This window comes from Gopherus evgoodei, unplaced genomic scaffold (genome assembly GCF_007399415.2).
Source record: "Gopherus evgoodei ecotype Sinaloan lineage unplaced genomic scaffold, rGopEvg1_v1.p scaffold_31_arrow_ctg1, whole genome shotgun sequence".
NCBI classification, from domain to species: Eukaryota; Metazoa; Chordata; order Testudines; family Testudinidae; genus Gopherus; species Gopherus evgoodei.
The window spans coordinates 5,734,003-5,761,764 of NW_022059983.1; the positions used below are offsets into that span (position 1 = coordinate 5,734,003).

At 50.5% G+C, this 27,762-nt stretch overlaps 2 protein-coding genes and 1 pseudogene across 3 annotated transcripts in view; all 3 read left to right on the plus strand.

Moving 5' to 3' along the window:
• Window positions 1–15,231, plus strand: part of LOC115640486 (probable G-protein coupled receptor 33) — a 28,796-nt gene extending 13,565 nt beyond the window's left edge. Inside the window, exons 2-3 of one of the 2 annotated variants that reach the window (XM_030543278.1) lie at window positions 6,498–6,654; window positions 12,188–15,231. In XM_030543278.1, the coding sequence (XP_030399138.1) occupies window positions 12,194–13,243 (1,050 nt within the window). In that variant the 5' untranslated portion in view covers window positions 6,498–6,654; window positions 12,188–12,193 and the 3' untranslated portion in view covers window positions 13,244–15,231. Of the gene's footprint in view, window positions 1–919; window positions 985–6,497; window positions 6,655–12,187 lie in introns of those variants that run through there. The other variant, XM_030543281.1, reaches the window with a different exon arrangement.
• LOC115640423 lies at window positions 160–3,314 on the plus strand (annotated as a pseudogene).
• A 9,311-nt stretch (window positions 15,232–24,542) lies between the features above and the next one.
• Window positions 24,543–26,787, plus strand: LOC115640490 (probable G-protein coupled receptor 33). Its single transcript, XM_030543307.1, has 2 exons — window positions 24,543–24,593; window positions 25,733–26,787. Exon 2 carries the CDS (start codon window positions 25,739–25,741, stop codon window positions 26,777–26,779), a length of 1,041 nt encoding a protein of 346 aa, XP_030399167.1. The 5' UTR covers window positions 24,543–24,593; window positions 25,733–25,738; the 3' UTR covers window positions 26,780–26,787.
• The last annotated feature ends 975 nt before the right edge of the window (window positions 26,788–27,762 follow it).

The following is a 27,762-nucleotide window of genomic DNA, read 5'->3' on the forward strand; positions in this document are numbered from 1 at the left end:
CAGAACCCCGGAGTCCTGACTCCCACCCCACTCTCCCTGCTCCAACTCGCTAGACCCCACTCTCCATACAGAACTGGGGACAGAATCCAGGAGTCCTGGCTCCCAGTCCCCAGCTGTAACCACTAGACCCCACTCTCTCCAGAATTCAACCTTGGTCTCATGTACCATGCTGTTGGGGGATGTCTTCCCAGTAGCACTGGGTTCCTGTCAGGGAGCTCTGAGGATGGGGCCTGTGTAACGAACACTCTGGGGAGGGCTGGGTGTGACTGAGATTTTATCTAGGACAGGAAGGGACAGGATGTCACATGAGTTGTCTCTCACCCACGGATGTACCCACAACATGTAGATAACACAGGCCCTCCTCACGGCTATTGGCTTGCTCTAACCACTAGAACCCACCCCCCTCCCAGAGCTGGGGACAGAACCCAGGAGCCCTGGCTACCAGTGCCCCCTTCCCCTGCTCTAACCCACAAGACCCCCCACTCCTCAGCTGGGAGTTGCATCATTTGTGACTCAGCCTTTTTTGTCAGCTAACAGAGCCGCTTTATCTCTGGGTAATAGTGCAGCCTGTGTCAGTAAAGGGACTTGTGCAAAATGCAGGCCCTTCCTCTTCACGGGGGCACGCCTCCAAAGATGAGCTGCTGGCTAAGCTTCTAGTGTATTATAGCAGGGCGGCTGGGAGCCAGGACTCCTGGGTTCTGTGCCAGGCTCTGGGAGGGAGTGAGGCTAGTTTCAAAGCAATGGTTGTTCCTTAGGTGATTTCACTGCTAAGAGAGTGTCCAGTGATCATTTCCGTTCATGGTTTGCATCATGTGGATCTCAGAGAGCCGGTGGGGTTGAAGCATGTAGAAGACACAGAGTTAAGGGGAGTGAACACAACACACGGGGAGGGCTCAGGCATGCTGGGGACAGACTCACAGACGCTTTGCTGGGCAAACAAATGCTATCCAAGTCTCTATCTGTGCTGGATCCTGCACTGCCCAGGTGAGTCGAGACAATAGGCAGAGACCCCCCTTTTCTCTCTGAAGGGGAATTTCCATTTTAAGGCCACCTAGACGCCACAGAAATTTGCCATTGTCAAGGCAAACCAGTGGTACTCCCTGCCACTGGGTATCCGCGGGGTTAGCCCAAGAAACTCCTTGCCACTGGGTAATACTGGGGTTAACCTGGAGTACTCAGTAGACAGAAGTAGGAGGTGAGATCTCTGACATTTAATCAGACAAGGTGTTTCCCACTTGCAAAGCTCTAAGACAGAAGACCCCGTTTCCCTCCCACAGCCCAGAACTTCTGACCCCCAGCCCTGCACCTCACTCCCAGAGCCAAGGATAGAACCCAGAAATCCCAGCTCCCCCCGCTGCTCTAACCATTAGGCAATTCTGCAAAACAGAAAGAACTCCAATCTAACAAGGCCGTGAGGGGGACGCAGTCCCAGGCAGAGGTAAGAACCCAGAGGTCCTAGATCCAGCCAGGAATCTAGAACCCATAGACTTTGAGTTTGAATACATTGAGAGGCTTACAAGAAATGAGATTCCAGATCCAGCTAGTGATGCAGAATCCAAGAGAATCAATTAGGACAGAACACATTGTGCAGGGCTGGCAGCATGGCTGCAGGGCAGAGAAGTAGGTCAGTGGATTGAGACTTCCTGTGTTACAATGAGGGTGCGAAGGACACTGCCCATTCTCATGAGTCAGGATGTGGCAGGAATTCCTGCGACAGGCAGATGAGCAGAGAAGACAGGCTGGGGTGGGGCAGTTTTTTTCCAACTTTTAGCAGTGACTTCCACCATCACCATCACCACCTCCTGCATGTTTTGAGTAAACAGCACCGATTCCCACTTCCCTGAGCCAGCCAATTCCTGCCCTGGAGGCTGATTGGATCTGGCGTCTACTAGGGAGGAAAGGCCTCATCTCCCATTCCCCGCTCCTCTGAGCCAGCCCATCATCAAGACCACGGTGACATGGTACTCTCAGCATAGCTGTGTGTTTCTTCTATTGGATTGTCCCCTTTCCCCACTCCTCCCAAGTCTGCTATCACTCTTTTCCTTCTCTGCTGCCCATAGTTCTACCTTGTAGCTGTGAGTTCCACTGGCTATAGCCCAGTTGCTGAGAATATCCAGCCTGGATATTCTGGAGGACCAGAGAGTGCCGAGCTACATCCTGTCCACTTGTGTGTTCCTAACCCCCTCTGTTATTGCTTCATTCTTCCTCTTCCACTCTCCCCGTACCCCTCCACTGTCATCCCTCCCAAACCTTCTTCTGTCTCTCCCCAGGGCACCATGGACCAAGGGAACACGACTCTCCCATCAACCACTTGGGTGAATTCCAGTTAGCCCCCAGCAGTTGTGAGCGCCGCTCACCTCATCGCAGTCGTGTTGCTCTTCCGCACCTTCCTTGTGGGTGTTCTGGGGAACGGGTTGTAACTGTGGGTGCTGGGACTGAAGATGAGGAGGACGGTGACCACCCTCTGGTTCCTCTCTCTGGTCTCCTGCTACTTCCTCATCATCCTGCTGACACCCTTCTTCATCGTCTATCTTCTCATGGGTTTACACTGGGTATTTGACAAAGCCATGTCCAAGATCCTCAACACCTGCATCTCCGTGGGCATGTTCTCCGCCATCTTCCATCTCACCCTCATCAGCCTGGACCACTACATCCTCACTCATCATCCCATTTGGTCCCGGAATCACCGCACAGTGCCATGGGCTGGGAAGCTGATTGTGTGCGTGTGGCTGGCCTCCTTCATTCTCAGCACTCCCTACCTGGCTTTCCGGGAGACCCAGGTGGTGGACGGGGACAGGATCATCTGCATCAACAGTTACACCCTCTCCTGAGTCTGGAATGGACTCGAGACAAAGGACCTGGGGAGATGAGTCCACTTGGCCATCTTTATTGTCCGGTTCCTGCTGGGCTTCCTGCTGCCTTTCTGCACCATTGCAGGATGCGATGTCTGCATTGGGCTGAAGAGGAAGAGAAAGAAACTGGCGTGGGCTGGGAAGCCCTTCAAAGTCATGGTGACCATGATGGTTTCCTTTTTCCTCGGCTGGCTGCCCTACGACCTCTACCATGGCTTGAAGCTCTACAAGAAGGAGATGCCAGAGTCCAGCATGAGTGCCCTCTTTGTCATTTACATCTTGTTATCCTGCTTCAATGCCTACTTCACCCCCATCCTCTACCTCTTTGTGGGAGAGAAATTCCGGCAGGTCTTCAGGGCGTCTCTTCTCACTCTGGGCAAAGTGGCTTTTGTTGATGATCTTGACAGCAGTGCCCACGAGTCTAGTGGAAGACAAGAGAACAGAAAACAGGTGATGGCCTGAAGATGCCCAGACTTTGGGAGAGTTGAAAACTTGGCATCCCATTTGTTTCTAGATCCTGATAGTTCTAAATCCTAATAGGTTCCAGGTATCTAACTGTTCAAACACCCTGCAGTGTCCCGGGATTCTAGATTCCCTGCTCTCTCCAGAATCCCATGTGTTCTAGGTCACTCAATTTTTTCAAACTCAATGGGTCATCAATGGCACTAGTTCAGTAACCAGCTCCAGGATCTTGTTTTTTTTATATCTCTCAATGTATTCACACCTAATTGATCCTCTTGGATTATGCATCACTCACTGGCTCTTGAATCTCATTTCTTGTAAGCCTCTCAATGTGTTCAAACTCAGAGTTTATTGTTTCTAGATTCCTGTTTGTATCTAGGATATCACTGGATTCTAGAGAGTTTTCAAAACATATAGAACCCAGGAGGTTCCAGATTGTTTGCTAAAAGTCTCATTTGGGTTCTAGATTTCCAAATGGTTTAAAATCAATGAAATGTAGTATATTATAGAAGAGTCTGTATATTACAATGGTGATATCTAGTTCTTCTCCATACTTCTAGTCAGTAAATCTCAATCAACTTTATCAAGGAGATCTTTAGCTGTCTTCCAATTTTTACAAATGGGGACACTGAGACACAGAGCGGGGAAGTGTCTTGGCCAAGGTCACCCAGTAGAACCTTCGGTGCATCCACTGGCACAACTGGGAAGAAACCCATGTCTGCTGTGTCCCAGCCCAGATCTCCATCCATGCATCTCCTTATATTGTGAGTTCTCTTTGTACAGCACCTAGCACAGTGGGGTCCTGGGCCAGGACTGGGGTTCACAGCACTACCAAAATAAAAAATAATAATAAATAGTCATTCCCATGCATTCCTTGAACTACATAGATTCTGTAAATGTTGTGGGGCGACTCAGACATAATTTAAAAACTCCGCTTGACACTCTCACTGGGATATTTCCTGTGAGCAAGCTCTGGTTTAGTTTAAGAGCAGGCGGTAAGGAAAGCAAGCCAGCAGAAACAAGAGTGGCTCCAGAGAAACCCATGTGCCCGTGAACATTCAGAGTGGTAAAGCTAGTAAAGTCCAAGCTAGTAATTGTGGCACTGAATGGAATGTGGGTGATCATTCATACCATTATGGATACCAATATTAAGAAATTGCATGCATCATACCAGTTAGGTAAGGTATCAGTGGGAAAGGTATGATTTCCTACATATGGTAAGCTTGTTTATATGTATGTGCCAGCTTTGCATTGTGAGTTATAAATATGAGTGGTGTATTGATGTCTCCAATTTGTGCTGTGTATATGGCTGACACCCCCAGGGAGATTGGCATTAGCATTGCATAGTCTGATCTATGGCCCATCAAGGGTAATCAGTACAGTAAACCCATTGAGAGAAACCAGGGGCTATGCCTCTGAGTCAGCAGGACCTGTTGGGACATGCTTGTGGACAGGAGACTCCAAGAACTTTTCCATACCCGCATGCTGGGAACCTGTGTTTGGGACAGAGGATGTACGAAGGATATAAGACGGCAGCTACATCTTCTCCATTTTGTCTTTGATTCTGCTTCCGACCTCTGGAGTAACTTCGCTACAAACTGCAGCTCTGGAAAAAGGACTGAATGACCCATCCAAGCTTTGGGTGTGTTCCAGAGGGACTTTACAAGCAAGGACACTCACCAATTCTGCTGAGAACTGGCATATGGCCTTTGAAGTCTCTGTGTGTATCTGATTGCTTCGACCATTTAACAACTCTCTGCTTCTTCTTTTCTTGTTGTTTACAGTAAAACCTTTGGTTTTAGATATTAAAAGATTGGAGGACAGCATGGTATTTTGCGTAAAATCCAAACTAGTATTCATCTGCGAATGTGTCTGGTCCTTTGGGGGATCTGAAGAACATTTTGCACAGTGAATAGAGTTTTAAGTAACATCTCACTTTACTGGACCAATTTGCTGATTGGAAGCCTAAAATGGAATGCAGTAAAGGGGGCTGTGTGATTTTTTTCTTTTTTTCTTGGCTTCTTGATAACCCATGTGGGGGATCAGAAGCGCAGCTTGTGACTGGTTAGTGAATCTAACTACTGTATTAGCCTCCAGTTTTGGGATAAACTGCTCTCCTTAATGCAGCCTGCCCTGACCTTGGCATTTTCAGTGTGAGCAGCCCTCTGGGCCTCTGGTCCCAGGTCCCATCAACTGTGAAGATCTCACCTGCAAACTCCAGCCAAGTTACAAAACCTTGGCCAAGGCTGGGGGCCAGCAGATCCAAAAGATGATAATGACTAAAAAAGACCAACCCTGTTTCTCCATCACCTACAATTTTTAACACAGGGCTTCATGGTATTTCTAACGGTTCTAGGGCAGTTCTGAGCTCAGAGTCTGCAGCACCTGGTTGCCAGAGACCCCCTGAATCCAACAGCCCTTTCCTCTCTGCACATTCATGTCCAGCTCCGGAGCAACAGCCCAGCCACACTCATGCCAGGCACCGTGGCTGCATCTCTGAGGCATGTGCCTCTTTGAAAGCCCCGTTGAACCTCTAGTCCCTTTGGATACACAACTCCCTCCAATGGGTGGCAGGTGGTGCTGATATTTTCTGAGAGGTGCCGCTGGACCCCACATTTCTGTGCATCCCTGGCCCTCCGCGCCTGACTGGTCTAAGGAGTTTGTCTGGGCAGTAGTGGATTATCAAAATGGACCAAAGAGGCCTATGCCTAGCGGCTCTGGCCAATTGGAGGCCCCCAGAAAAATGCACACCCCACCCCAGCGGAAATCCCAGAGCCCTGGCAGAAGCACTGGGTTAGCAAGGGAGGGAAAATCCTTGCCTCCGAACACTGCTCCCGACACCACTTCCTGACAGAAGTGCCTGGTTGGATGGGGGAAGCCCCAGCACCCAGACCCCCACTGCAGCCCTGGGACTGAAGGGCTCTTGCTTTCTACCAAGGCCTCAGGGTTAATGGTTAGAGCAGGCGAGGGGTGACTCAGGACAGCTGGGTTCTAGCCCCAGATGTAGAAGGGGAGTGGGGTCTAGTGGGTTAGAGAAAGTGGGGGGCTGGGAGTCAGAGCTGCTGGGCTCTATCCCTGGCTCTGGGAGGGGAGTGGGGGCTAGTTTTAAAGCAATGGCTGTTTCTTAGGTGGTTTCTTTGCTAAGACAGTGTCCAAATGATCATTTCCATTTATGGTTTGCAGCTTCTCCAGCTCACACAGCAGGTGGAGGCGGAGCGTGTAGAAGACACAAAGTTAAGGGGAGTGACCTCATCACACAGGGCAGCACAGACTCACGGACGCTTTGCTGGGCAAACACCCACCATCCAAGTCTCTCTGCGCTGGGTCCTGCGCTGCCCAGGTGAGTCGAGACAATGGGCAGCTGCCCCTCGTTGGGTCTGAAGGGGAATTTCTTTGTTAGTCCTACCTAGATGCCACAGACATTTGCTATTATGAAGGCAAACCTGTGGGACTCCCTGCCACTGGGTATTAATGGGGTTAACATGGGGACTCAATAGACAGAGGTAGTAGGTGGGGTCTGTGACATGGTGAATTTTCCTCTTTTGTTTCAGGTTAATCAGATGAGGTGTTCCCCATTACCAAGCTCTAAGACACAGGACCCCCGTCTCTCCCCCCAGCTCCTGCAGCTCTGACCCACTATACCTGTCTCGCCTGCCACAGCCAGGATTAAAACCCCGGAGTCCTGCCTCACAGTCTCCCCTGCTGTAACCATTAGGCCAGTCTGCAAGGCAGAGAGGACACCAAGCTAACAAGGCCGTGGGGGAAGCAGTCCCCGCCAGAGACAATAGCCCAGAGGTCCCTGGTTCAGAGCTGCAGCACTGCTGAAGGGCAGAGGAGCAGCTTGGTGGATTGGGGCCTTCTTGTGTTACAGTGAGAGTGAGAAGGACCCTGCAGGCTCTCATGAGTCAGAGTGTTGCAGCAGTTCCTGTGACAGGCAGATGAGTACAAGAGATAGGGTCAGGGAGGGATGGTTTATTTCCACCTTGTAGCAGAGAGTTCCACTGGCTCCAGCTCCTGCATGCTAGGAGTCAACACCCCCGATCCCCACCTCCCTGAACCACCTAGTCCAAGGCCCTGAAGCCAGATCAGAGCCAGAGCCTCCTAGTGGGGAAAGGTCTCATCTGCTGTGCTGGAGTCTGCTGGGGAAAAAGGGTGACCGTTTGGTTGGGGAGTTCATGAAATGTGAGCCGCTCATAATATCCACATTGCATGGACACCCCCGCGTGTAGGGCAACTACGCTGAAAACCTGCACTCTGCAACAGAGGCTGGGGTGGGGTTTGTATGGCAAATTTGGGAGCGTTGGGTCAAGGAGCTCCCAGGATTCAGCCGCTCTCCAAAAAATTGAGCCAATATCTCGTTTTCAGATTGTCAGGACATTCTTATTGCAGAGCCAGGGGAAAACCAAAGGCTCAGACCATCATGAAATGCAGAGCATGGACAGCCCCGGAACTTGGCTGTTAAATGAGGGCAGGGACTAGTATAGAAATATTTCAAAAGTTGTTCAACTAAAGTGTTTGTACTTTGGCTCACGGCCCGTTCACACCTCTGCAGAATGTAGCTTGTGCAGGAACTCTGCAGGGAGAAATACACACCCTGAACTGTGTGTTGGCCGGGGGCGGACCACGGGCACCATTCTTTGTCTTTGAACCTCGAGATGAGGAGTCTGATGTTGTCCTGATCCATCTTTGCAACCCAACCTGCAGTTTGTGAGGTGTCCCAGCAGGGCTGGGCATTACCGAGGGGGTTTAGCTAGACCAGGAGGAGGCAGCCGTTCTCAGGATTCAGTTCACGATTTAATGCATCGGCAAAATGTAGAGAATGCAGGAATCCTTGTTTTGGTCTTCCCTTACCCTAACTACTGGACCCCACTTCCCTGCCAGAGCCAGGGATAGACCTCAGGAGTCCAGATTCCCAGTATCCCCTGTTCTAACCACTAGATCCCACTCCCTACCCAGAGCTGGGGATAGACCCCAGAAGTCCTGGCTCCCAGCCCCCGCTGCTCTAACCCACCAGACTTCACTCCTCACCCCAACTCTGAGGCAGTAGATTACTCAAGAGTTCTGAAGTGAAGACAACAGACATACTGATTTACACCAGCTGAGAATCTAGCCTGTTCACTCCATTGCCCTATTGACTTTCAAGTTTAGTTTCCCAAAAATGTTGGCAATTTTTTTGTGCTTCTAGTTTTTCAGATATTTCCCAGCTGAGCACCCTTAAAGAGACCTGATATTCCACAGGGAGGGCGCTGAATAATTTCTGAACATCACACCACTCACGTCAGAGATATTCAAAATTTTGAAGCTCCAAGCATGACCAGCCACTTTGGCGAAGTTAAATCTCCAGCCCTTGGCCCTTTGCATAAGAGACTTGTTTCATAAATCTCCAAGTAACCCTCCTTCCAGAGCTGGGACCTTCCTGAGATCCACAGTGTAACGAGCTGCCCTCCTTACGATGCCACCAAATGTGCTCAGATACCACTGAGCCTGCCTGTTATGCCAATCTGGGGACCCTTTTTACCTGTCTTGCTGAGACAAGCTATTAAGCTTCCTCCAGCACACACAGGCAGGGCCACAGCAAACTGCAGAACGAAACGGACACTGAGATCAGTTCTGGGAAGGTTCAGCTTATAAGAACATAAGGGACTTACCCAGCACTCAGGTGTCCACCTCTCTTGGAGTGCAGACCCAAAGGTATATTATGAAATCTGCTTCCTCCCTCAATGTGGAGGAAGGTATGCACAGCCTCTTCCCCCCGCCACCCCAACAGACACATTTCAATTATGAATTGTACACACAGGGTTATGTTATAAAGAAGAAATAAGTTTATTAACTGGAAAAGATGAATTTTAAGTGAGTATAAGAGACAACAGAAGAAAGCAGATTACTGAGCAAGTAAAAGAAAGTACGCAAGCTACGCTCAATATACTTAAGAAACACGTTACACCATGTAATTTCTTATCCTAAATGTTCTTTTAGGCAGGTTGCAAAGTTTCTGTGGTTCACCGTTCCAGTTATATTTCTCTTCAGACTGGATCCCTGTCTCAGTGTGGACTCCCTGCCCCGCCGCCTTCTCTTCAGGTGACTTTAGCAGTCTTTCTTCTTGGGCAGACAGGCTGTGGAGAGGAGTCCTGTTTCCCTTCCTCCCTACTCTTAAATAAGATTTACATAAGGCAGGAATCCTTTGTTTCCCTAACTTGACCCACCTTTCCCTTCCAGTGGAAAGTTACAAGAAGTCCCAGGTAATATTTAGTATCAGGTGCCAGGACCACCTGACCTGGTAGTGAGACAGGTTTCAGGGGGTAGCCATTTTAGTCTATCAGGAAAAACAATAAGGAGTCCTTGTGGCACCGTAGGGATGATCCAGTTTATTTGGGCATAAGCTTTTTTTGGACTAAAACCCACTTCATCAGATGCATGGAGTGAAAAATACAATAAGCTGTATATATATATATATTACTGCATATGAAAAGATAGGAGTTGCATTACAAAGTGGGGGGTCAATGCTAATGAGACCAGTTCACTCAAAGTGGAAGTGGCCTATTCTCAACCGTTGGATGAGTTGCTGGGCTGGCTGGAAAGGCAGAGGGACCATGAGGGGCTGGGCTGGCTGGGAAGGTGGAGGTGCCATGAGAGGCAGGTGGGGGTGCCATGAGGGGTCTGGCTGTCTGGGAAGGCGGAGGGGCCGAGTCAGCAGGGAAGGCAGAGGGGCTGTGAGGGATCAGGCCGGTTGGGAATGCAGAGGGGCCATGAGCCCCTAAGGGGGTGTGGGAAGAACACAAAGGGGACTGGAGAAGAGGGAGAGAGAGACAGAAGTGTGGAGCCCTTGCACTGACAATCCCTGCATTTCATTCTCCTCCCTGCACAACCCGGCAAGTCCCCCAGCCTGATACAGGGAAAACCAGGAGTTCTCACTCCCAACACCCATGCCTCCTGATCTATCTCACTGGACCCCATCCTCTCCTGGTGCCATGGATAGAACTGCAGGGTCCTGACTCCTACCCCATTCTCCCTGCTCCAGCTCACTAGACCCCACTCTCCACACGGAACTGGGGATAGAACCCAGGAGTCCTGGCTTGCAGCCCCGCCTTGATCATGTGAGCCCACTCCTCTCCCCAAGCAGAGACAGAACCAAGGTGTCCTGGCTCCCAGCCCCTTTCCCCCATTCTAACCACTAGGCCCCACTCTCCTCAGAATTCAACCTTGGTCTCGCATACCATGCTGTTGGGGGTTCTTTTCCCAGTAGTGCTGGGTTCCTGTCGGGGAGCTCTGAGGATGGGGCCTGTGTAACGAACACTCTGGGGAGGGGCTGGGAGGGAGGACTGAGATTTTATCTAGAAAGGAAAGGGGCAGGATGTCACAGGAGCTGTCTCATGCAGGGATGTACCCACAACATGTAGATGACATAGGAGCCCTCATGGCTATTGACCTGCTCTAACCACTAGACTCCACCCCCCTTCCAGGGCTGAGGACAGAACCCAGGAGTCCTGGCTCCCAGTGACCTCTTTCCCCAAGCTCCAAACCACTGGACTCCCCACCCCCTTGAGCTGAGACTTGCATCATTTGTGACTCAGCTTTTGTAGTGAGCTAACAGGGCTGGGTTATCTCTGGGTGCATCCCCTGTCAGGAAAGGACTTGTGCAAAATACAGGCCCTTCCTCTTCACGGGGGCACAGCTCAATAGATGAGCTGCTGGCTAAAAATCTAGTGCATTAGAGCCGGGGGGCTGGGAGCCAGGGTTCCTGGGTTCTGTGCCAGGCTCAGGGAGGAAGTGGGGCCCAGTTTTAAATCAATGGCTGTTGCTTAGGCAGTTTCTCTGCTAAGACAGTGTCCAATGATCATTTCTGTTCATGGTTTGCAGCTTGTGGATCTCAGAGAGCTGGTGGGGTGCAGCATGTAGAAGAAACAGAGTAAAGGGGCGTGAATACAACACACAGGGGAGGACTCAGGGGTTCTGGGGACAGACTCACGGATGCTTTCCTGAGCAAATAAACACCATCTAACTCTCTCTTTCTGCTGGGTCCTGCGCTACCCAGGTGAGTCGTGACAATGGGCAGAGGGATTCCCAGGCAGAGGTAAGAACCCAGAGGTCCTAGATCCAGCCGGGAATCTAGAACCCATAGACTGAGTTTGAACACATTGAGAGGCTTACAAGAAATGAGATTCCAGATCCAGCTAATGATGCAGAACCCAAGGGAGTCAATGAGGTTAGAACAGAGTGTGCAGGGCTGGTATCATGGCTGTGGGGCAGGGAAGTAGGTCAGTGGATTGAGGCTTCCTGTGTCACATTGAGGTGAGAAGAACCCTGCCCATTCTCACAAGTCAGGGTGTAGCAACAATTCCTGTGGCAGGCAGATGAGCTCAGAAGACAGTTTTGGGTGGGTGGCTTTGTCCAGCTTGTAGCAGTGACTTCCACCATCACCAGCTCCTGCATGATTGGAGTCAACAACACCTATCCCCACCTCCCTGAACCAGCCAGTCCCTGCCCTGGAGATAGATTGGAGCTGTCATCTGCTAGGAGGGGAAAAAGCCTTGTGTCCCATTCCCCACCCCACCCTGAGCCAGTCCATCACCCAGATTACAGCTGTGTATTTGACCTACTAGACTGTCCCCTTCCCCACTGCTCCCACATTTGTTACCACCCTTTTCCTCCTCTGCTGCCCATAGTCCTATCTTGTAGCAGGGAGTTCCACCAGCTATAGCCCAGTTAGTGAGAATATCCAGCCTGGATATTGTGGAGGACCAGAGGGTGCCCAGCTAGGTCCTATCCAATAATGAGTTCCTAACCTCCTCTGTTATTGCTTCATTCCTCCTCCTCCACTCTCCCCTTTCCCCTTCACGGTCATCCCTTCCAACTCCTCTTCTGTCTCTCTCCAGGGCACCATGGACCAAGGGAACACGACTCTCCCATCAACCACTCAGGAGAGTTCCAGTCAGCCCCCAGCAGCAGTGAACACCGCTCACCTGGCCTCTGCAGTGTTGCTCTTCCCCACCTTCCTGGTGGGTGTGGTGGGGAACGGGCTGTACCTATGGGTGCTGGGGCTGAGGATGAGGAGGACGGTGACCACCCTCTGGTTCCTCTCCCTGATCTCCTGCAACCTCCTCTTCACCCTGATGACCCCCTTCTTCATCGTCTACCTCCTCATGGATTTACACTGGGTCTTCGGCACAGCCATGTGCAAGCTCCTCTATACCTTCATCTCTGTGGATATGTTCACTTCTGCCTTCCTTCTCACCCTCCTCAGCCTGGACCGCTACATCCTCACTCACCATCCCATCTGGTCCCGGAATCACCGCACCCTCCCCCGCGCTGGGAAGCTGATTGTGGGTGTGTGGCTGGCCTCCTTCGGTCTCAGCACTCCCTACCTGGCTTTCCGGGAGACCCGTGAGGTGGATGGGGGCAGGATCATCTGCATCAGTAATTACACCCTCTCCAGAGACTGGAATGGATCCGAGATGCGGGAACTGGGCAGACAGGTCCACCAGGCTTTCTTCATGGTTGAGTTCCTGCTGGGCTTCCTGCTGCCCTTCTGCACCATCATGGGATGCTATGTCCGCGTTGGGCTGAAGATGAAAGAGAAGAAGCTGGTGTGGGCAGGGAAACCCTTCAAAGTCATAGTGATCGCGGTGGTTTCCTTTTTCCTCGGCTGGCTGCCCTACCACCTCTACTATGGATTGAAGCTCTACAAGGAGGAGACAGAGTTAGTGAGAGGCCCCCTCTTGATCATTTACATCTTGTCATGCAGCTTCAACACCTGCTTCACCCCCATCCTCTATCTCTTTATGGGGGAGAAGTTTTGGCAGGTCTTCAGGACGTCTCTTGTCACTCTAGTCAAGGCGGGTTTTGCTGACGATCTTGGCTGCAGTGGCCCCGAGTCTAGTGGAAGACATGGGTCAGAAGCTGAGAACACAAAACAAGGTGGTCAGACTTAGGGAGAGTTGAAAACTTGACATTCTCTTTGTCCCTAGATTCCTGATGGTTCTAAATCCTAATGGGTTCCAAGCATCTAACTGTTCATGAACCCTGTAATGTTCCTGGATTCTAGATTCCCTCCTCTCTCTAGAATCCCATGCATTCTAGGTCACTCAATTTTTTCAAACTCAATTTGTCCTCAATGGCACCAGATCAGTAGCCAGCCTCAGAATCTTGTTTGTTTTAGATCTCTCAATGTGTTCTCACCTAATTGATTCTCTTGGATTCTGCATCACTAGCTGGTTCTGGAATCTCCTTTATTGGAAGCCTCTTAATGTGTTCAAACTCAAAGTCTAAGAGTTCTAGATTCCCAACTGGATCTAGGACATCATTGGATTCTAAACTGCTTTCAAACCCCATAGAATCCAACAGGTTCCAGATTGTTTGCTAAAAGTCTCAATGGGGTTCTAGATTTCCAAATGGTTTACAATCCATTAGGTGTGGTATATTATATAAGGGTCTAGTATCAGGGGGTAGCTGTGTTAGTCTAGATCTGTAAAAGCAGCAAAGAGTCCTGTGGCACCTTATAGACTAACAGACGTTTTGGAGCATGAGCTTTTGTGGGTGAATACCCGCTTCGTCAAAGGGTCTGTATATTGCTATAGTGATATCTAGATCTTCTTTAGTGCTTGTCATGAGTAGATCTCAAAGAACTTTAGCAAGGAGGTCAGTGGCAGTCTTCCAGTTTTCACAAATGGGGAAACTGAGGCACGGAGTGGGGAAGTGACTTTGCCAAGGTCATCCAATAGAACCTTTGGTCCATCCAGTGGCACAACTCGGAACAAACCCATGTCAACTGTGTCCCAGCCCAGGTCTCTGTCCATGGATCCCCTTAGATTGTGAGCTGTCTGGGACAGACACTGTGTTTTTGCGCTGTGTTTTGTGAGGTCCTGAGCCAGGATTTGGGGTTCCCAGTGCTACCAAAATAAAAGATAATAATAAATAATAATTCCCAGGCATTCCTTGAACTACATACATTCTGTAAGTTTTCTGTGGTGGCTCTGACATAATTTACAAACACTGTGTGACCCACTCACTGGGATATTTAGTGTGGAGAGTCTCTGCCTTAGTTTAAGAGTGACCAGTCAGGAAAAGAAGCCAGGAGAATGAAGAGCGAAGAGCAAAGAAACCACCTGCCCATGAACATTCAGGGTGGTGAAGAGGTAACATCCAAGCTAGTAACTGTATTGCTGTATGGAATGTGGATGACCATTCATAATATTATGGATACCAATATTATGAAATTGCATGAATTATACCAGATATGCCACGTAAGATATTAGTGGTAATATATGATTTTCTAAATATAGTAAGTTTGTTTATATGTATGTGTGATATATGTAGTGTGAGTTATAAATATGTGTGGTATATTGATAGTGTGCTGTGTATCTGGGTGAAACCCCCAGATAGATTGGCATTAGCACTGCCTAGACTGTTGGATGACTCATCAAGGGAAATCAATTGTACAATAAACCCACTGACAGAAGCCAGGCACTATGCATTTGAGTCAGCAGGACTTGTTGGGACATGCCTGTGGACAGGAGACTCCTAGAGCTTTTCCGTACCTGCATGCTGGGACCTTGTGTTTGGGACAGAGGATGTACCCAGGATAGAAGATGGCAGATGCACCTTCTCCATTTTGTCTTCAATCATGCTTTCAACTCTGGAGTAACTTCTCTACAAACTGCACCTCTGAACAAAGGACTGAATGACCAATCCAAGCTTTGGGTGTGTTCCAGGGGGACTTTACAAGCCAGCAAATTGACCACTGATAAATAGGCTTTGAAGTCTCTGTGTGTATCTGATTGCTTCGACCATTTAACTCTCTGCTTCTTCTTTTTTTTCTGTTTACAGTAAAACCTTTGGTTTTAGATGTTAAAGGATTTGCTGGCAACATGGAATTTTGGGGGTAAAACCCAAACCAGTATTGATCTGGAAATGTGGCTGGCTCTTTGGGGATCTAGAAGAACACTTTGTACAGTGAATAGAGTTTTAAGTAACTTCTCACTTTACTGGACCAATTTGCTGATTGGGAGCCTAGATTGGAATGCAGTAAAGGGGGCTGTGTGATTTCTTTCTTTTTTTCTTGGCTTCTTGATAACCCACGTGAGGGGTCAGGAGCACAGCTTGTGACTGGTTAGTGAATCTAACTACTATATTAACCACCAGTTTTGGGATAAAGTGCTCTCCTTTTTGCAGCCTGCCCTGACCTTGGCATTTTCAGTGTGGGCCGCCCTCTTCACCTCTGGTCCCAGGTCCCAGTAACTGTGAAGATGTCACTTGCCAGCTCTAGCTAAATTACAAAATCTGGGCCAAGTCTGGGGGTCAGCAGATCCAAAAGATTATAAAGAGTAAAAAGGACTCATCCTGATGATTTCTCCATCACCAACAATTTTTAACCCAGTATGGATGGTATTTTTAACATGTCTGCTCCAGTTCAACCAGGGACTAATTCAGAGATGTTCTGCAGCAGGTCAGACTAGGGGACCACCATGCTCCTTCAGTCCTTGGAATCTCTGATTCTATCCAGAGGTCAGGCAGATGTTGTCAGGGAGCTGAACCAGTTGTCACCTGGACCCACTAGGGTATCTAAGGAAGCTAGACCTGTGTGGGCCATTAGCTATGGGCAGAGGTTGTAGGTAAATTAGACATGTGCTTAAATCATCTATTTCAAAAATCTTTTTCCATTCATACTGCTCAGATGAAACAAGACTGCCAACTGTGACAGATAACACCTATCCCTGATTCAAAATTCAATAGGATCTCATGGATTCTAGGAATCCTGGGCCAGTTCTTCACATCTTGGATCTCAGGTCTGTCAGTGTTAGGAATGTGAACTGATCTGATGTGTGCCAGATTTAGAATATCATGTTTTCCAAGCCATTGTATGTTTCAAAACTAATAGGGTCCTATTCATTAGAGATATGTGGCTGGTTCTTGAACTGCTTGGGTTCTAGGTCTACCAAAGCTTTAAAATCCAAACAACTCATATGTGGTCTAGAACATCCCATTTTCCAACCTCATATATGATGTACGAGACCACATAGGACCAGTCTGGGTTTTAAAAAAACCTTGAGATTTAAGAACCACTCAGATGTCTAGACTTCATTACATACTACTGGGATTTTAATTGTGTGTCTGTGTGTGTCTGTGTCTGTGTATAAAATAGACACATAGACACATAGACACACAGACACACACACACACACACACACACCATAGTACCTCATGAGTAATGCTAAGGTTATGTCACAGAGGTAGCAGAAGTCACGGAAACCATAACTCAGTGACCTCCATGACATTGTGGGCCTCACAGTTGACCTGCCACAGCCAGAAGCAGCACATCCAACAATGACCAGCTGCCACAATCAGCAGTGACCCCTGAGCTGCCCAGCCACCACCCCTGGCAAAGTTCCACCCTGCAGTGGCTTGTCTCCTGTGGGCAACCAGCCCCCCCCCCCAGCTCCCAGCTGCCACCACTTGCATCAGAGGAATCCCAGAGCTGCTCAGTGGCTGTGGGCATGGGCAACCCCCACAGCTCCAGCCCTGCAGGGTGGCAGGGGGATCCCTCCCAACTCCTGGGAAATGGGGTTCCTGCAGCTCTTAGCCACTGTGAGGGGTGGATGCATGGTGCTGGATCCTCCTGCCTCCCTATTATGTCAGGGATGTTTTTATCAAAAGTCAGGGACAGGTCACGGCTTCCATGATATTTTGTTTATTGCCTGTGGCCTGTCCATGACTTTTACTAAAAATATCTATGACAACATTGAAGCCTTACGCCTTGGTTCTAGATATCTGGCTAGCTCTAGAACCTCTTGAGTTCTAGATGTGACAATGTCTTGAAACCCAATCAGATCTGACACTAGCACTTCAAAGGATCCAAGCATCTATGTGTTTGAAAAAAAAATAGTGTCCTGTGAATTCTAGATTTGTGGCTAGGTTCTAGAAACTCTTGGTTTCCAGCATGGGTGTTGCTCACCCTCAATTTCCGGTAGAAGCCGTACCTCGCAGAGGTGTGAACTCCTTTTAAATACAGGTGTGAACAGCTCGAGGAGCGGACTCACTTCTGCAATACGGCCACACCTGTCCTCTGTCCAGTGGTGTAGCCGAACTGAGGGTCCAACTAGGCTCAACGTTTCCCAAAGTTCAACCTCTTCCTTTTTCCCTCGCTCTGCACCACGAACGTTAAACCATCTGAACATGTTCAAACAGCATGTGTGGGAGGGCCAGTACTGTGGGCACCCTGGACCAAATGACCCCAAATTTGCATCACAAACCCCACCTCCACCTCTGTTCTGAGTGCCCATTTTCAAGGTAGTTGTCCACCACATGGGGCATCAGTGCAAGGTGTGAATATTAACAGCTGCTCATCTTCAGGGGGCTGCATCTCCCAATGTCCCTGATCAAACGACCGCACTTTGCTCTCGCCGACTCCAGGAGAGTCCCTGCAGCTTGGTGCCACTTTCCAAGTCGATACAAGTCTGCAACTGGTTCCTGAGAGCGTTGTGAAAAAATTAAGAGCAACTCCTTTTCATGCAGCTTTAACTGAGGGCCCTGGATCACAAGTCTCTGAACCTGCCCCACTCGCTCTGCTCCGGCTTGCTCAGAGGTGACCAGTTTAAAGCCAAGCCGAGCGGGTGTGTGGATTTCAGAGCACTTTGACTCATCAGTTCCAACAGTAAGAGGTTTCTCCGCAGGCCCGGCTGCCTGGGCACCCTTAGCAGATCTGCTGTGGGCAGGATTCGGGCTCCCAGTTCTTGGGCAGTTCTGAGATCAGTTTCTGCAGCACTGGTGCAAGCAGCCCCCGAATCCAAAGGCCCTTATTCTCTGCACACATCACGTCCAACTTTGGGCATAAGCCCAGCCACATTCATGCCAGCCACCATGGCTGTGTCTCTGGGGCATGTGCCTCTTTGAGAGCCCCGTCGAAGCTCTAATGCCTTGGACACATGACTCCATCCAATGGGTGGCAGGTGGGTGTTGATATTTGTCCAGGTTGTACCACTGGACCCCATAGTTCTGTGCTCCCTTGCTCTACACACCCGACCGGCGTAAGGAGTCTGGCTGGGCAGTAGTGGATTATCCATTGGACTGATGGGGTCTGTGCCCAAGGACTCTGACCAATTTGGGGGCCCCGTAAAAATGGACACCCAACCTCAGCAGAAATCTTGGAGCCTTGGCAGAAGCACTGGGTGGGCTAGGTTGGGGAAACCCCACGCCCTGACACCACTCCCAGGCAGAAGCACCAAGTGGTTTGGAGGAGCCCCAATGCCTGGACCCACTGCAGCCCTGGGACTGGAGGGCTCTTGCTTCCTGCCGAGGCCTCAGCATTAGTGGTTAGAGCAGGGAAGGGGGACTGAAGACATTGGGTTCTAGTCCCAGATGTGGGAGGGAAGTGGGGGCTAGTGGATTAGAAAAGCTGGAGGTTTAGGAGCCGGGGTTCTGGATTCTATCCCCAGCTCTGGCAGGTGTGTAGGGGCTAGTTTTAAAGCAATGGCTGTTCTTAGATTGTCTTTGCTAAGACAGCATCTGAATGATCATTTCCATTTATGGTTTGCAGCTTCTCCAGCTCACAGAGCAGGTGGAGGTGGAGCGTATAGAAGACACAGAGTTAAGGGGAGTCAACTCAACGCACAGGACAGCACAGACTCACGGACGCTTTGCTGGGCAAACACCCACCATCCGAGTCTCTCTCTATGCTGGGTGCTGCGTTGCCCAGGTGAGTGGAGACGAGGGGCAGGGGTCTTCGTTGTGGCATCTTGGTAGGATTTCTTTGCTAATCCTACCAAGATGCCACAGACATTTGCTATTACCAAGGCAAACCAGTGGGACTCTCTGGCAGTAGGTATTAGTGGCAGGAGTTACATATGGTTCTTCTGTAGTGCAGCAGAGGTAGAGAGATGGGCTTCCTGCCACACAAAAGAGATTTATTTGCTGGGCTTTCAGCTGGCCATGTAGACTAGGCATCGTGAGCCAACGCAACGGGAGGGCCATCTACATGGAAAGGAGCACCCCATAAAAAAATAATACTGGCCGTATTCAAAGACAGAGGGGATAGAGGCAGAAGGCAAGGAGACACCATTTTATTCTGCATCAAGATGTCAGCCAGGGATCTCAACCGAGGTTAGTTGAAAGGCTGCGAACGTGACGCGTGAGAGAAACTTTCTTAGGCGGGATCGCAGCCTTGTCGGGGAAATCTCTAGGAAGAAAGTTGTGATTTTGCTTTCTCTATGACCCATTTTTTCCCATTACTGGCTCTTCCATCACGCCCCTTGGATAACAAACGTATGTATGTTTTCACTATAAACACATCTCAGCGCTGTGATGTTGAGTTGAACCATACCAACAGGTGTGGGCACTGTTGGGGGGGGATAGAGGATAAGAAGATGACTCACAGTCCTTGGTACCACAAAAACGGTGACACTTGGGTTATTCCACTAATCCCCAGTGTCAGAGAGTCCCATGGGCTAATCCCCAGTGGCGTGGAGTCCCATGGGTTAAGCCTAATAATATCAAGTGGCAGGGAGTCCCACAAGTTAATCCCAATGGCACTGAGTGCCATCTATAACCAGGTGGCTGTTCCTTATGGGGAAATGGACTTTAGTCCACCCGAGGGGAGAGAGATACCTTGAACTGTGAGCCATCTCCAGGAGGGAGGGCTGGGGGCTTCCCACCTATGGAGATAAAAACACTGAATGAGGCTCAGGGCCCAGAAGGCCAATGTGTGTCTGAAGGAAATAAACTGGACCCCAGAAGGGGAATGTGTTTTTTTTTCCCCTTTTGATATTAATACAAGGGGAACTAAGGCCAGGTACTGCAGCACAACATCTGACCTCAAGGAGGTGCTCAGGAAGCAGGCAGCCTGTTAGAGCATCCTCTGGATTGACACCGTTCTTGTTCAGTAGCAGGGAGAACCTTGGGTTGATTACACTTGTGTTTGCTGGCAGGGAGTCCCACAGGTTAACCCCACTCATATCCAGTGGCAGGAAGTCCCACAGGTTAACCACAATGCTATCAAATTTCTGTGGCTTCTTATATTCAGAGATTCTAAGATAAGAAGGGACCATTGTGACCATATAGGAAGACTGACTTCCATATAGCACAGGTCAGAGAACTTCCCCAAACAATTCCTATAGCAGATTTTTCAGAAAAACACCCAACCTTGATTATAAATAGCCAGTGATGGCGAATCCACCGCAAACCTCAGTCAATGGCCCCAATGGTAAATTCTCCTCGCTGTTAAAGATAAGCACCTTATTTCCTGCCTGAATTTCTCTAACATCAGCCTGAAGTTACTGGGTCACGTTAGACCTTCCTCAGCTAGATTGATGAGCCCATGGTCAAATATTTGCTCTACATGGAAGTACTGACAGATGGGTATCAGGTCCCTGCTTAACTTTCTCTTTGTTAAGCTACAGAGGTGGACTCCTAGAGTCTGTCTAAGATTGTCCACACTCCGGGCAGGGTATAGAACTCCACATCTCAGTCCAAAGGGAATTAAAACACTCCCCTTCTGGGAGCCAATTTATTAGGTCTGTGGCAGGGTGGAGGAGGCCCTGAGGGCCTGCCACATCCTGACCCAGAAAAGGGCAGTGGAGAAGGTCCTCCAAGCTGCCTAGAGTGGCTGTTTGGGACACAGCCAATCAGAGAGGCTGCAGGGAGCAGCCAATCCAGGTGCAGCAGGCCCATATAAAAGGTACTGGGTGCAGCTCTTTGCTGGAGTTGGAGGAGTGTGGATGTTCTGGCTGAGCTAAAGGCTCTGGGACAGAGCAGTGCTCGCAGAGACCCGGGGGAGCAAGAAAGGGCTCTGGGGTGGTTGCTGAGACTCAACCAGGACATGACCCTGAGGTGTGGGTGAAGAATGTGCTGCGGCTCTGCGGAAGTGGCCCAGTGAATTGTAGCAGTGACACAGTTTATTTAAAGAGACAAGGCTGGTGGCTGATATCTGTGAGGTCCCTAGGCTGGGATCTGGAGTAGTGAGTGGGCCTGGATCCCACTGGGCAACTGGCCTGGACTTTTGATGCACCCCAGAAGGTGGAACTGAACTTTTAGTGGTGCAGCAGGAGAGCTGGGGTGAGAAAGGCCCAGAAAGGGTGAAGACATCACCTCCAGGGAGGGAGCCCTGGGGCACTGCTCCATACCAGAGCAGGGATAATTTGAGAGAGCCCGGAAGGGGCTGGGAGCCAGTTTGAACCAGGGGGCTGTGAAGGACAGAGCTGCAGATACAGACATGCCAGAGGGCACCGAGACAGGCTCCTGTTGGGCTTGTACCCTGGACAAAGTTTGGTTTGTATTTCACATACAGACTGTGTGTGACTCGTCCAGAGAGCTCAGTTGCTGAGGACTCACCACAAGGCTCTGCCATGGGAAGGTGCTGATGATAGGCCAGTGCCACCCCATAAGAAGGCCTGATGCATTTGATGCATTGGTCCTCCAGGAAGCAATGAATGACTCCGGCAGCGGGACACTATGCAGCTAAAGTGAGGTTTGGAGAATATCGCATGCAGGTGTAGAGCTGCATTGGGTATGTACTTGAAAAATCTGGGGTGTCTTTATTAACCTATGCTGGGCCTCTCAGTCCACATGGCTGCTTACAGCTGGACTAGCTGTCCAGGCAGTGTCCCTACCCTAAGTGCTCTTAGAATGGAGTCTGTGGGTCAGGACTCCTGGGTTGTATCCCCAGCTCTGGGCGGTTTGAGCGGCGGGGTGGCTGGGCATTGAGAAAAGAGAAGTGAGGATTCCTGTTTCACCGACATATTCTTGGTAAGTCCCTTGGTGAAGGAATTCATGGAAATGCAGCCACTTCCTTTTCTAGCTTAAAACCCTCAAACTCGAAGCTCTCCCCAGTGTGTCTGTTACACAGAACCTGGCCATGGAGCTGGAACCCAGAGACCCCTGATGGGAACCCAACACTACTGGGAAAACAGATGGTATGAGACAACAAGGGTGAACTGTGAGGGGGTGGGGTCTAGTTGGCAACCCCAGGGGATCTGCAAGTCAGGAGGCCTGGGTTCTTTACCTGGCTCTGGGAGGGGAGTGGTGCCTAGTGGTTAGAGCAAGGGGGACGGAGCAGTAGCCTGATCTCCTGAGTTCTATTCTGTTCATAAGGTGGACTGTCTTTGGCTGGATGGTGAAGGAGATACAGTTCTTCCACTGCTGAGGCACGTGAGTCCCTGTATCTCTGCCCCCCTTTCTCCAACCTCTTTCGGTCCCTCCCTCCTATGCAAAGGATCTCCCCTGCCCTGACACTGCTATCGACCCTCATGCCAGCAGAGGAGCCATCTCTGGCCACCCTCATGTGGGTAGGAGGGGAAATCAGTTCACAGCTGCGTGTTTTCTTCTTTGCCATCATCCTGCCGTGGGGGGCTGGACCTGCAGGTGCTGGGGCTGAAGATGAGGAGCAGTGACCAGCCAGTGGTTCCTCTACCTGGTTCTCAGCCCCCTGTTCTCCTCCTATTGTATATCAGTGTTTGCTGCGGTTCTGCTGGATCCAGCACCCCTTAGAGGGGAAGGGCCCTGTGGAAGTAGAGAAAGAACTGACAGGAATTTGAAGGGGATTTCAAATCCACCCAGTTTCCTTATGTGAGCAAGAGTCAGGCTAGCTGTAACCCTAATAACGCAAGATTTGTAGAAGTGAGGATTGTGTGAGGTGAGTGGGAAAGAACTGTGTGAAAAGTTGTCACGACCTTGTGTTAGATATGGAATGTAGACTAGAATCTAAATAGAAGTGAGAAAAATAAGATATCAGGATGACCTATGTGTAAACAAAACACAACTCTTGCTTATTATTGTATGTAACAAAGGTGTAAATGCTTGCTGTAATTGTTTACCTGGGGGAGACCTGTTTTGCTCTCTCCCCCCGCATGCAGTTACACTTTATTTTCTCTAGTATCTGACTTGCTGCACCCAACCGGAGAGTGAGAACTCTGTTTTTCTTCGACAGCCCCATGTCCCTTTCCCCACCCCCCTGAGTCAGCCAAACATCCAGATCAGAGCCACATCGTGTCTTCTGCTTGGTCTACAGGGTCAAACACAACCATTTCCCCCTTCTCTGCTTCTCCCACTCGCACTGCCCTCCTTTCCCCTCTCCAGCTGCCATACTGTCTTGTGGCAGTGAGTTCCAGCAGTGAGGAAGGGTGCTGCAGAGTGACCTCTGGCCACAAGGGAGCACTCGTGTAGCAGGCACCGTGTTAGAGACCCACAGGTAAATGCCACTTGTGTCCAGTGGTGGTGGGGGGGTGTTCCCAGGGGTTAAGCTCCGGTCCCAGGTCCAGTAACTGTGAAGACCTCACCTTGGCCAAGGTTGGAGGGCCAGCAGATACAAAAGATAACGACTAAAAAGACCAACCCAGTTTCTCCATCACTGGCAACTTTTAACACAGGGCTGCATGGTATTTCTAACCGTTCTTGGGCAGTTCTGAGCTCAGGGTCTGCAGCACCTGGTTGCAAGCGACCCCTGAATCCAACAGCCCTTTCCTCTCTGCACGCTCACGTCCAACCTCAGGACATCAGCCCGGCCACACTCATGCCAACCACTGTGACTGTGTCTCTGGGGCACGTGCCTCTTTGAGAGCCCCATCGAAGCTCTAGTCCCTTTGGCCACACGACCCCCTCCAATGGGCAGTGCGTGGCGTTGATATTAGCCCGGCGGGTACTGCTGGACTCCACATTTCAGTTCATCCCTTTCCCTGTGTACCCAACTGGTCCAAGGAGCCCATCTGGCCATTAGTGCATTATCCAATGGACCAAGGGGGCCCGTGCCCAGGGGCACAGGCCAACTGGGGGCCCCTAGACAAATGGATGTCCCACCCCAGTGGAAATCCCAGAGACCTGGCAGAAGCACTGGATGGGGTGGCAAAAGCCCCAACACCCAGACCCTCACTGCAGGCTTGGGACTGAGGGCTCTTGCTCCCTGCCAAGGCCTCAGGGTTAGTGGTTAGAGCAGGCGAGGGGTGACTCAGGATAGCTGGGTTCTAGCCCCATATGTGGGAGGGGAATGGGGTCTAGTGGGTTAGAGAAGCTGCGGGGCTGGGAACCAGGGCTCCTTGGCTCTGGCAGGGGAGAGGGGACTAATTTTAAAGCAATGGCTGTGTCTTACGTGGTTTCTTTGGTAAGACAGCGTCCGAATGATCATTTCCATTTATGGTTTGCAGCTTCTCCAGCTCACACAGCAGGTGGAGGCGGAGCGTGTAGAAGACACAGAGTTAAGGGGAATGACCTCATCACACAGGGCAGTACAGACTCAGACCTTTTCCTGGACAAACACCCACCATCCGAGTCTCTCTCTGTGCTGGGTCCCGCACTACGCAGGTGAGTGGAGACGATGGGCAGGGGCCCCTCGTTGGGTCTGAAGGGGAATTTCTTTGCTAATCCTACCTAGAAGCCACAAACATTGTCTATTAGCAAGACAAACTAGTGGGACTCCCTGCCACTGGGTATTAGTGGGATTAGCCTGTGGGACTCCCTGCCACTGGATATTAATAGGGTTAACACAAGGACTCAATAGACAGAGTTAATTGGTTGGATCTGTGACCTGTGTGAATTTTTCTCCTTTGTTTCATGCTCATCAGAGCATGGTGTTCCCCATTTACGAATCTCTAAGCCACAAGACCCCATGTCCCTCCCACAGCTCATGAGTTCTGACCTCCCACCCCTGCTCAAGCCCTCCTCAATCCCAGAACTGGGGATAAAACCCAGGGGTCCTGGCTCCCCCACCCCCTTCTCTAACCATTAGACCATTCTGCAGAGTATAGAGGTCACCAGTTAACAAGTCTGGGAGGGGCGCATTCTGTGACAGGCAATAGCCCAGAGGTCCCTTGTGCAGAGCTGCAGCAAGACTGGGGTAGAGAAACAGCTCGATGGATTGTGGCTTCCTGTGTTAAAATGAGATGAGAAGAACCCTGCACGCTTGCACGAGCAGTAATTCCTGTAGATGAGCACAAGGTGGGTGGAGGTGGGGTGGCTTTTTCTATCTTGTAGCAGTGAGTTCCACAGGCATCAGCTCCAGCATGCTAGGAGCCCACAGCACTGATTCCCCACCTCTTTTAGCCAGGTAATCCTAGGCACTGAAGCCAGATCAGAGTCAGTGCCTCCTAGTGGGGAAAGGCCCTGTGTCCCATTCCCTGCCCCGTTGACTCAACCGGCCCTCCAGGTCACAGCCAATGTGATGTTCTCTGCATAGCTGTAATTTGATCTATTAGACAATTGTCCTCTTCCCCACTTGCCACACCTCTGCTATCCTGCTTTCCCTCCTCTGCTGCCTATAGCATTATCTTGTAGCAGTGAATTCCTCTGGTCATGGCCCTTTGCTGAGAATACCCAGCCTGGACATTGTGGAGGACCAGAGAGTGTCCAGAGAGGTCCCCTCTGTTGTTTTTCCTTCCTCTTCTTCCACTCTCCCTTTTCCTTTCCTCCATTGTACTTTCAACCCCTCTTCTGTCTCTCCCCAGGGAACCATGGATCGAGGCAACACGACCTTCTTGCCCGTAACCTGGACAAACTCCACCCAGCCCCCAGCATCTATGAAGAGCACTAACCTGGCCATTGCTGTGTTGCTCTTTGCCACCTTCCTAGTGGGTGTGGTGGGGAATGGGCTGTACCTGTGGGTGCTGGGGCTGAAGATGAGGAGGACGGTGACCACCCTCTGGTTCATCCATTTGGTGTCCTGTTCTCTCCTCTTTACCCTGATACTCCCTTTCTTCACTGTCCATGTTCTCCTTGGTTTCCACTGGGTCTTCGGAACAGCCATGTGCAAGGTCCTCAGTTCCTGCACCCACCTGGGATTGTTCTCCTCTGTCTTCCTCCTTGCCCTCATCAGCCTGGACCGCTACACTCTGACCTGCTGCCCCATCTGGTCCCGGCATCACCGCACCATGTCCTGGGTCAGGAAGCTGGTCGTGGGTGTGTGGCTGGCCTCCTTCACCCTTAGTGCTCCCTACCTGTTTTTCCAGGAGACCTGGGAGGTGGAGGGAGACAGGGTCATTTGCACAATATATTACATCCTCTCCAGTGACCAGGACAGAGCTGAGGTGCAGGCCTGGAGGATACACGCATATGTTGTGCTGTTCGTGGTCCGGTTCCTGCTGGGCTTCTTGCTACCCTTCTGCATCATCGCGGTATGCTACAGCCGGATGGGGCTGGAGATGAAGGAGAAGGGGCTGGCACGAAGCAGCAAGCCCTTCAAAGTCATGGTGGCTGTGGTGGTGTCATTCTTCTTTGGCTGGCTGCCCTACCACCTCTACCAGAGCTTGACGCTCATCAGAGATGTGCCACAGTCATTGACTGATGCCTTCCTGCTCGTGAGCATCATCACGTTCTGCTTCAACGTCTGCTTCACTCCAGTCCTCTACCTCTTTGTGGGGCAGACGTTCCATCAGGTGCTCAGGACGTCTCTCTTTGCTCAGGTCAAAGCGGCTTTTCATGAGGATCTCATTAGTGATGTGTCTGGACCAGATTCTAGAGGGAGAACAGGCGAGAAACTAACTGCATGGAAGTAGAGTTAAAACTTGAACTCCTGCAAAATCTAGAAACCTGTTACTTTAAAACAGATTGGTTCTAGGTATCTCAATGTGTCCTTACTGAATAGAGTATCTTTGGGTCTAGATTCACAGCTGGCTCTAGATTCTCGTGTGTTCTATGTCTCTTGGCATATTATAATTAAGGCTCCAAGTCTGTCGCAGAGGTCATGGATTCTGTGTCTTTTTGTGACCTCCATGACTTCTGCAGCTACTGGGGCTGGTTCTGGGGCTGCCTGAGCCGGGCATCCCCAGGGCCGGCAGTAGCAGTTTGGGTGTGTGGGAGGGGGCTCAGGACTAGGGGAAGAAGTAGGGTGTGTGGGGGCAGGTACTTCCTTTGGGATGGGGCCTTCCTGGCTCCCACTGGCATGGCCCTGCTGCTCCTAGTCAGAGGAGAGGCCAGGGGGCTCTGGGCACTGCCTGCACCTGCAGACTCCACCCCTGCAGCTCCCACTGGCTGTGGTTCCTGGCCAATGGGAGCTGTGCAGCTGTGATTGTGGTGGGAGCAGCGTGCGGAGTCCCCTAATCCCTCCTCCACCCAGGAGCTGCAGAGACATGTGGAGCCAGATAGGGAGCCCCTGCTAGCCCTGACTCTCCCTCAGCACCATCAGGGGTCCCGGGCCATGCGCTGCAGCCCACCCCACCACCAGCAGGATGCGGGCCACCTCACCCAGCACCTGCAGCAGCACCACCAGAATGCCCCCTGAAAAGCACCTGTGGCCCCCTGCCCAAGCTTTAGTTAGGGGTATATAGTAAAAGTCATGGACAGGTCATAGGCCATGAATATTTGTTTACTGTCTGTGACCTGTCCATGACTTTTACTAAAAATACCCATGACTAAAATGTAGTCTTAATTACAACCCCCTAGGGTCCAGAGGGTTCTAAATTCCTGTTTGGTTTTAGAACTCTATACCTGTCATGGGTATAAATAGTGTAAAACTCCATATGATCCCATGAGTTTCATA

Coding starts and splice junctions, on each gene's coding strand:
- LOC115640490 (XM_030543307.1), top strand. CDS start 25,739: ATGGATCGAGGCAACACGACCTTCTTGCCCGTAACCTGGACAAACTCC.